General features: G+C 42.4%; 1 protein-coding gene across 1 annotated transcript; it reads left to right on the top strand.

Moving 5' to 3' along the window:
* Positions 1 to 504: 504 nt before the first annotated feature.
* On the top strand, positions 505 to 8,696 carry atg9a (ATG9 autophagy related 9 homolog A). Its single transcript, XM_080513349.1, has 20 exons — positions 505 to 644; positions 914 to 969; positions 1,811 to 1,958; positions 2,041 to 2,086; positions 2,245 to 2,307; positions 2,417 to 2,566; positions 2,793 to 2,934; positions 3,022 to 3,162; positions 3,292 to 3,412; positions 3,547 to 3,722; positions 3,813 to 3,935; positions 4,070 to 4,257; positions 5,126 to 5,279; positions 5,387 to 5,566; positions 5,669 to 5,881; positions 6,002 to 6,222; positions 6,381 to 6,498; positions 6,593 to 6,860; positions 7,075 to 7,220; positions 7,315 to 8,696. Exons 3-20 carry the CDS (start codon positions 1,856 to 1,858, stop codon positions 7,321 to 7,323), a joined length of 2,562 nt encoding a protein of 853 aa, XP_080369475.1. The 5' UTR covers positions 505 to 644; positions 914 to 969; positions 1,811 to 1,855; the 3' UTR covers positions 7,324 to 8,696.
* The last annotated feature ends 1,311 nt before the right edge of the window (positions 8,697 to 10,007 follow it).

Raw genomic sequence — 10,007 nt, 5'->3', positions numbered from 1 at the left:
TGTGTTATTGTTTGGTTATCATTTAATTCTGCAAAGATTTTATTTTAGATCATGTATTCCTTTTTCTCGAGTCGACCCATTACTATTGCTCTGAAGTTGGTATGTACTTTATGACCACCTGCAGATGAGGCATGTGTTGCGTCTGACTGGTCTGATGTGACAGTGGATTTGTCTCTCTCAGAGAATCGTTGTTTTAATGAGCATGGGACGGATCCATGCAAGCTTCACTACTTGTGTGAGTGACTGTATCACTCACAAGACTGTAGTACTACTAGAAACGACCAGGCGGTGGTAGTAAACTCCCATGCAATCATACCAACATCGTGAATGGCGCGTGAGGCATCCGAGACTTCATCCAGGGCGTTCCTGCCCATCCCACAGTGCGCCCATAGAGCCCGCCTTTCTACAAACCTGATTGGCTGTTAGGATTGTCTGTCAGAAAGACGTGCGTTCTGATTGGATGTCGCCCTTGTCCGTCAGCGGTGACGGGACGCCTCACCGATAGCTTTTTCGAAAATGAAACTGGCTCGCTTGTTACTCAGACGGGCAAGAAAACGAAAATAAAAACAGTTATGTACAAGAAAACACGGTGAGCAGGACCGAGTCTTTTCCACCTGACACAGCGGAGGCGGCTGGGCCACACGGTAAGGGCTTGTTGACGGTCTGAGAGGTGTCATGTTATTTTTCGGGGAGAGGGAGGCCTGTGCTGTCATAATAACACGACAACAACAACACCTGGACCAGTCCTCCTGCTGCTGCTGCTTCGTGTGTTCACGTCTCTGCGAATTACCTGACAAATATACACAGATCTGACAAGTTTAGCTGACGTTTTCAACGCTGTGAACGGGAGTCTCACGTCGTTGTGGTCCTACATTCGAAAATGAGTCAGATTCGTCGTTTCCTTCTTCTGCAGCTGGACATGTTGCCTGACCACCACATCTGGAAGCGACCTGCAGCACTGACATGGAAGTAAGCTGACAAAATACATATATTTTTAGATATTACCTGTTAGCTCAGAGGTTTGATGAGTAGTGGAAATGTGTTTTCAAGATGTGATGATGTTATAAATAATACGCAACACATTGTCTACTTGTTAACCTCATGTAATTGCATTGACGAGAGCAGACGTTTACTTAAATTCATAATAAATAAAAAAATTTAAAAATCCGCACTCAAAGCATATCCACACAGCAATTCTATAAAGATCACAGGCTGCAAACACAAGCAGACAGCTATTAAAATTCGCCACAGCAGTGAGAATCTCTTTTGTGACCCCTTTTTATAGGGAATTTGTCGAATTCCTTTAAATGTACAATTTTCTAAACTTTTTTTACAATTATTTTTGGACCCTTTGAATGTATAATTAATAATATTTTTGCCAAAAACTGCAAGGAGGGTGTCTGTTCAATCTCAAAGCTTTTAGCTTTATTATTTTTTTAACTGAATAGTTTGCATTGTCAAGTGGATTTCTTTTAATGGTTTTACAGTTTTATTGACAGTAAAGATATACAATTGGCTGGAAATGTTTTTTCAGTGTGTTTTTTTATTATTATTAATAAATGAGGAAATATACCCTAAATACGTCTTCGTCAGCATGACTGTAGCTCTTGACTTGCTGAGTTGCTGGAGTCAAGCCACATGCAATATTGATTTTAGGGTCTTTTGTGCCATGTACCTTGTACTACAAGACTTTTGTAATGTAATCACGTAATGTAAATTATGGGAATATAAGAGTTCAACGACCTCCTCACCGTCTCATGGTCATTAACGTTCACGTCAACCCTCCTACCCCCTCCCCTCTTCCCTCCAGTTTGTAGCAATCGGCTCCTGTACCTAGACTGAAGCTGCTGTCACCATGGCACATTTTGACACCGAGTATCAGCCGCTGGAGGCGTCTTACAGTGACTCTCCTCCTGGAGAGGAGAACCTGTTGATGCACGTGCCTGAAGGCTCCAAATGTAAGTGGCACTAATAGACCATAGTAGCAGCTTTGCCTCCTGACAACAAAGTGATGACTAATATGAAATGAATCTTTTGCAGCTCAATGGCACCACATAGAGAACCTGGATCTGTTTTTCCAGAGAATATCCTTTTGCGTGGCGTTTGTTTGGCTCTCTTGCGTGTTTTGTTCTGATTGTTCCTACCAAGCGAATTGTGTCTTCCCTCATTGTGCAGTGAACCTCACATTGCAAAAGTAATTTCCTTCTCCAGAGGCAATCCGATCTTCCTTAATGTCCATTACATTTATAATCTACATCAGAAGAATGGATTCACCTGTATGTTACTGGGAGAACTCTTTGAGCTGGTGTATGTATTAATCGTATATTTCAGATTGTTGTTTGTTGTGTCTGAACAGCATGTTTGTTTACTATTAATTTGTTCCTTTCTCCCTCTTTTTTTTTCTCCTCTTGTACAGTCAGTTGCTATTTGTGGTTGGTTTCACGGTGTTCCTCGCTAACTGTGTGGATTATGATGTCCTCTTTGCCAACAAACTTGTAAATCACACTAATTCATCTAAAGTCACGTTGCCTGATGCGATTTACCCCGTGGAAGTCTGCAGTGCCCAGTGAGTCTCATACTGTGTGGCGAAAGTGCTGCATTTTGAATTTTTTTTTTTTTTTAAAGACGATTTCAAATTGATTGCAACTGAAGAAAATACCTTGTACTTTTTTAGTGGGCGGGGGGGGGGAAACAACCACGCAAATAATTCAATTCCAAATGTGTTTGTTTTCATGATAAAGCAATATAAAACGTGTTTACGTCGCATGACCCGCAATATTTTCTCTCATCAGTATCCGAGGCAACGCATTTGTGATCTTCGTGCTGATAATCTCTGGGGTGTTCTGGCTCCATCGGCTGATCAAATTCATCTACAATGTTTGCTGCTACTGGGAGATCCGATCGTTTTACATCAACGCCTTGAAGATGAGCATGGTGAGATGCACCAAAAAAAAAAAAAAAATACATCGGAATGATTCTCAAGTTCACTTTACAATCTGACCTGTGTTTTGTGTGCATCAGTCCGAGCTACCTTATGCGACATGGCAGGAGGTCCAAGCCAGGATAGTTGAGATTCAGAAGGAACACCAGATCTGCATCCATAAAAAAGAACTGACGGAGCTCGATGTCTACCATCGTATCCTCCGCTTCAAAAACTACATGGTGTGTTTATCAGCAGTGAGCTTTTTTGCAACTGATAACTGAATTCTCCATGTCTGACAAAGTGAGTCACGGATCCAAAAAGACACGGGGCGACCGTATAAATAAGACTTTCTTCCTGTGTGTTTTTAGGTTGCCATGGTGAACAAATCACTCCTTCCTGTGCGATTTCGACTTCCTGTTCTTGGGGACTCTGTGTTTTACACTCGGGGTTTGAAATATAATTTTGAGCTCATCTTCTTTTGGGGACCAGGTATATTCATTTGTATTGAGTCTGTTTCATGTGTCTATTGTGTGGAAATGTGATCCCAGCGTGTATGTATACATCCACATCCACAGCGATTTTTAAAGAAGCCATTTTTTTTAACCTCTCTTTTCACGCTGTAGGTTCGTTGTTTGAGAATGAGTGGAGTCTAAAACCAGAGTATAAGAGAGGAGGTAACAGACTGGAGCTCGCAGACAGACTGGCGTCCCGCATCCTGTGGATCGGCATCGCCAATCTGCTGCTGTGTCCAGTCATTCTGGTGTGGCAGATTCTTTACGCCTTCTTCAGTTACACTGAGGTAAACGTGTCACACTCATCCAAAAACAAAACAAACCATCTCTCTACTTGTCGGTACAACAAGATGTGACGGCGTCTTGTGTGTCGATAGGTTATAAAGCGAGAGCCTGGTTTTCTTGGGGCGAGGTGTTGGTCTCTCTATGGCCGATGCTACCTGCGCCATTTCAACGAGTTAGACCATGAGCTCATGTCCCGCCTCAGCAAAGGCTACAAGGTCAGTGCACCCCTCAAGAATAGAGGTTAATAATCATCAAAACTTAAGAAACCCATAAATCCTGACTAAAGCTCAAAGCTCAGCTTATTTGATTCCTTCAGTTTTTTTTCCCCCTTTGTTTCTGTTTTGTTCAGGCTGCATCCAAGTACATGAACTGTTTCCTCTCACCACTGCTGACTGTGATCGCTAAAAATGTAGCTTTTTTCGCCGGCTCTCTTCTGGCTGTACTCATCGCCCTGACCATCTACGACGAGGATGTACTTGCGGTGGAACACGTTCTTTCATCGATCACCCTGCTCGGAGTGTGCATCACAGTCTGCAGGTTGGCTTTTTTTTATCAATTGCCTTTATCTAAGTATGAAAACTAAATCAAATGAACATACAAACAAAATCAAAAAAGAAAAAGCTACTTTATTAAATTGCATTATTTCTGCATCAGTTATTGAAAAATTGTATTCCTCCATGTCTTTCAAAAAAGAAAATGATCACTTCATAATTTGTTAAATTAACCCTGCAAAGTCCAGAGGTCTATTTCCATCGTGGTTCAAAAGAGAGAGGAAGCAGAGGAGTGAGACGAAGGCAGTGCAGTTATGTAAACCTTGGGTAAAATACATCACAATTCACCCACTTGCTGCTTCAAATATACGGTGCAACAGATAGCTCAAACACTTGATTCGGCTATAAAATGTGTGGAACGACGTGCACGTTTGACCGTTAACTGTGAGCCATTGTTACTGCACTTTTAAAGCCAGTCATAATCCCGTTGATACTCTTTAGAAGCTGACTTGGCGCTCTGAATGCTCGATGTAAGAACTTTTCCCCTTCATGTGTAGCTTCTGACATGTTGAACTCTACTTTGACTCAAAAGGGAAATTATTCCATTTAGGAGTAAAAACAAATATTTGCATCCCTTCATTGTAACTGTCTGGTTTTATTAAGCCGTTAACAAGTACATAATTTAAGTAGTTTAATCTATGTATGTTCTATAAACAATTTTAGATAATTCAGTCGCTCAAAGCTAAGGCTCAGAGTTATAGTGCACAATGAATTTAATCCAGTTCTTTCAGAGAGCCCATGTCGTAATGCTGCGATGACAACCTGTCATTACCCTGTTTGTCTCATCTGACAGGAGCCGAAGGTGCAAACTTAAGTTTTCTCACACCCGCATCTGTCTTCCTCTGTCTCTGCAGGTCATTCATTCCCGATAAGCACATGGTCTTCTGTCCTGAGCAGCTGCTGCGGGTCATCCTGGCTCACATCCACTACATGCCTGACCACTGGCAGGGCAATGCGCACAGATATGAGACCCGAGACCAGTTCTCCCAGCTCTTTCAGTACAAAGCAGTAAGTAGGAACGATTTGAAAAAGATTTGAATAAATTAGCCTTTTTTACACATTTCTGCTCCAGTGAGTGTAAAGTTTGAACTTTTTCCAATTTTGTTTTAATCAAGGTGTGTATTCTGGAGGAGTTGCTCAGTCCACTGGTGACTCCCATCATCCTTATCTTCTGTCTGAGGAGAAAGTCTCTGGAGATCATTGATTTCTTCAGGAACTTCACTGTGGAGGTGGTCGGGGTAGGAGACACCTGCTCGTTTGCCCAGATGGACATCAGGCAGCATGGACACCCTGCGGTAAGCAAGAGTAGCCACACAAACAATCTCTAGACATGTGTTGTGAGAATGAATGGCATGATTTGGATCTGATTAATTGGCCAGTCGATTCTACTTTTGCAGTGGATGTCTGAGGGGAAGACGGAGGCATCGATTTACCAACAGGCAGAGGACGGAAAGACGGAGTTATCGCTGATGCACTTTGCCATAACCAACCCTCAGTGGCAGCCGCCTCGGGAGACCACTCACTTCATCAGTCAGCTGAAAGAAAGAGTGCACAGAGAAGCCACGGCGGCTCCTTCGGAGATGCATCCAATGTCCTTCTCAGAGTCGGAGGTATGACGCCAAACTCGCAATCACGCTCAAGTATCACTGGGGTGAAATTTAAATGTAAATGAACTTGACTGCATCTTTTTTACAGGCAATAATAAATTCATACATTGCACTTTCTTTTAGCCTCGGAGTCTGGTTGCAAACCTCTTGGCAGGACCCTCGACGCTGGCTTCTGTTCATTTTGGCCGCGACTGCTCGCTGATCAATCATGCCATTGGATTGAGCGAGGGGGCGTCTGCCTTGCGCTCCCTCTCCCCAACCAGTGCCAGTCTTCACCTGAGAGGAAGTGTAAGTGCTGCTCACAGGAGCACTGGACACACCGCCAAATCAATGGCAGGCTCTGGGTAAGAAAACGCTCTAACTTGTCTCAACTCCAAACAATACTCACCGTATTGCTCCATGAAAAGTAATTTAATTCAAGCGATTTGTGTTTTTCTTTCTTATTCCTCTGCCCTATCCAGTTTTCTCATGCAATTTCCTCCACATTTTCCTCCCCCTGCAGGACTGACGCTCGCACTGTGAGCTCAGGCAGCAGTGCATGGGAGGGTCAGCTCACCAGTTTGGTGCTATCAGAGTACGCCTCCACTGAGATGAGCATCCATGCACTTTACATGCATGAGGTAAATGTGGATATACATGTCAGAGGTGTTCGCAATATTTCGCTGGTCTTGAATTTCTATGTAACTCGCCATTATTTTCCGTCTTCCCAAAAAGCTCCACAAGCAGCAAGCCCACGGCGAGTTGTCCCGCCACACATGGCACAGACAAGCAAGTGACGAAAGCAGTGACAGCGTCCCTGACGAAGTGAGAAGCGACCCAAACCCTCACTCCAGGAATTTCCCCCGCTCGCACACCTTCCCCAACGCGGCCCCCAGCCCGAGTACCATTCCCCCTTCGGCTTCAGACACCGGCAATACCACCCTGCGCCAGGAGGGGGCGAAACAAAGCAGTAGTCACCGGCGGCACAGTGGACCCTCCACAGGTTTTGTTCACTATTATTGCCCGTTTTTAGTTCATATTTTAATACAAAACATCATATGAATCTTCACTAAGTGAATAGTCTTCCTCGATAAATTCACACAACCTGGTTAGATCAACTATAAGACAAATCACTACACAGTATCTTCACAGGTACAATCTGCAGCTACAATCCTCTCACCTTGTATCTTCGAACATCTTTTTTTTTTTTTTTCTAGACTCACTTGGAGCAGGAGGAAAAGTTGTCCGGTCTGCTCATATGCCGATGGGAGGCTGGGCGGAGGAGGGTCAAGCTGCACCGCGACACCATGAGGCACTTCCAGAAGAGAGTTCAGAGGATGAGATGCCTCCTTGCATGCACAAGGTGAATGTTTGTTACACAACTCAAATGACAATATCAGTGTGGCCTGTGTGCACTGCAAGTAAAACGCCGTTTTGTCCTCTTTCTCCCACTTCAGGTTACATAACAAAGTCAAGTGAAAAAGCATCAGTGTCTCTCACCTTCTATGACTCACTAAACACATCCTCATCTTTGAATGGACCTTCCGCCACAGTCTGATTTGTCAGATAATGGAAATGGGCAAGAAGCGTGTCAGGTGGTCCTTTAAAGTACTGAAACCACATGGACAACTTTCGATTGACATCGCCATTGGCCAATAAAAAAACAGTGACGTTTATGGGTACAGGGTAAATCACTGTTCATCAGAGAAGATTGTGTCATGAATATGTTACGAACCTTCAGCATTCATGGAGACCTGCCTGGTCCTTTACCCATAGGAAGAAAAAGAAAACAGATCTGATGACACGAGAACATTGTCTTTGACAAGAAAAACACTAACACTAAAATCTGCTGATAACATATGTTTTTGTTCCAATAGTAGGGGGCTGTGAATCCTATGCTGTGCTCTGTACTTTAGCTTGCATTTGGCCTTTTTCCAAGAGCAAATTTTGAGTAAAACTCACACATTATATCTTAATTTTTCTGCCTTCATTGCTTCCCAAGGAGATTTAAAATTTTTTTTTTAAACTAAACTACTAAACTTTTCCTGCAATCTGGCTCTGTTTGCACAGGTTGATGTTTCTTTGAAGGATAAATTGTACAGAACATCATGGCATTCTGCACGCACACCCATGCACTGTGTAAATAAATGTTTTCAGACTATTTTGCAGCAGCCAAATGGTATATTTCAAATTAAAACAGACTCGCGTAGGAGTTAGGCCAGTGTCATGTGGCTGGTAACCAGAGTTGCATTATACAAGCATTTATTTTTTTCATTCTTTTGTCTGTTCACCATTTACTTATTTTTTTTCAGCAGGGTTCATTAAACTAACAAGGAAGTTTTAAGCATGTAATATTGACTTCTCTGGCACACAAAAAAGACCCAAGTGCATGAATATAATCTACTCATCCTTCCGACAACCAAAAGTAGATAAATCCCCAGGGAAATTAATGCACTGTGCCAGATGCTGCTTCGCCACAACATGGCAGCACTTTCTTTATCCTTTCACCAATTTCTTCCAAGATGCACTTTAGTAATTTGTCAAAGCAGCGGGTGTCACTCAACATGGACTGTGTGTAATGTGTGGATATTTTTCGATATACATATTTTTAAATTATTTTATTTATCAAAGGGAAGTGCCATGATTATTGACAGTTCGGGAATCAGGGATGTGTTGTGTGTTGTAGACTTGGATGAAGGAAAAACTGTCAAACTGATATCACGGTGGAAGATGCAGCGATCCAGTTTGGTATCGTTATATTATTGGAAATCGTTGTTGGGAATTTGTAAAATATCATTTTGTACAGTTGTAAATCCACCTATTAAAGATAATACAACGATTCTGTGTGTTGTCATGCTTTTTTGTGATCAATATATGAGGAACATAGGACAGTCTGTTGGGGGGCGAAAAGGAGGACAAGGAAAGAGGAGAAAAGGGAGAAAAAGAGCTGACAGTTTCTTTCGACGAGCTGCCTTTCTAATCCACTTAAATGAAATTTCTTCTTGAATTTCAATAATTTAGGCAAAGCCCGTGATTTAGTGGCTGAATCTGTGGTTACAATGGTAATCCCATGTGCTAACAGAAATTTTAATTAGTGTTATTAAACTTTGAGATACGCACGGAATGCGACTTTGGGCCGGAATAAAAATCGTACATTGTTTTGCAATTTGAGCATCAGTGCAGCTGAAAACTGCTGTACGTCCTCTTTTTTTCTAAACACCTCTCATTGTTGGGCTGTGAAAAGTCCTGTTTCTACTTTACGTTCAAAACACAGGGTGTATGGGTTGGCTCAGCCTATTCTGATTGGCTGAAGGAGCTATCAATCAAAGCCATGTGACATGTCTTGGCATTTTTGTTGGTCGTCTGAGTTGGCTCACACGATTGTCTCTTTCGTGGAGAGAGGGGCGAAAGGGAGTGGGGATAGAAAATGGAAACGGGGGAAATGACAGCTTAAATCGACTTCGCTGCTTTTCTGATCGGCTTAAGTACAAATTGTTACTCAAACTGGGACTGCGAACGTCGTCACCCCAGGTGAACACGTATCACAACCGTTATTCGGATAGAGGTTGTTACACGACATTGCGCGTGTGCAAGCCAGAGCCCGGATAGCTCAGTCGGTAGAGCATCAGACTTTTAATCTGAGGGTCCAGGGTTCAAGTCCCTGTTCGGGCGAACATATTTTTTCCCCCTCGTCAATTCAGTCATTTTGATACCTAATGTTTAAAATAAAAACGCGACTGCCAGTTTTAGCTATTCAAATTACACGACTATTGTAACACCGCGACGCCTATTAAACGACACTTCACGTCTGTTCTTATTTAACATGCATTGTTAATCTAAATTGAATCAGAAATACATTCGTGATGGAGCAACAGTGTTTCCTGGAGTTACTATATCCAAAGTGCTACACACTATTCATCTCCATACTCGTAAATGTACATTAAATGTAAGATTTATATGGATCCTTCACTTTGAGTGTGTAGCTTTTTGATAGATTTCCATTAAAAGAACACACAGAACTGATAGTTGAATTGTATTCATTTTGTCGTTATAAATAAATAAATAGGTATAGACTTTTTTTAACGACAGATAAATGCAGGAAAGGATTTTTACCTGGCTGACATGTTTCGGGTGCGTCTGCAGCGGCCTT

Source organism: Blennius ocellaris (assembly GCF_963422515.1).
Source record: "Blennius ocellaris genome assembly, chromosome: 17".
NCBI classification, from domain to species: Eukaryota; Metazoa; Chordata; class Actinopteri; order Blenniiformes; family Blenniidae; genus Blennius; species Blennius ocellaris.
This window is presented reverse-complemented; position numbering and strand designations above follow the sequence as displayed.

Bases quoted from the DNA above. Each gene is read 5' to 3' on its own strand.
- atg9a (XM_080513349.1), top strand. From the start codon at position 1,856: ATGGCACATTTTGACACCGAGTATCAGCCGCTGGAGGCGTCTTACAGT. The intron at 3,163-3,291 runs GTGTGTTTATCA...GTGTGTTTTTAG, and splicing joins TCCGCTTCAAAAACTACATG to GTTGCCATGGTGAACAAATC. The intron at 3,936-4,069 runs GTCAGTGCACCC...TGTTTTGTTCAG, and splicing joins GCCTCAGCAAAGGCTACAAG to GCTGCATCCAAGTACATGAA.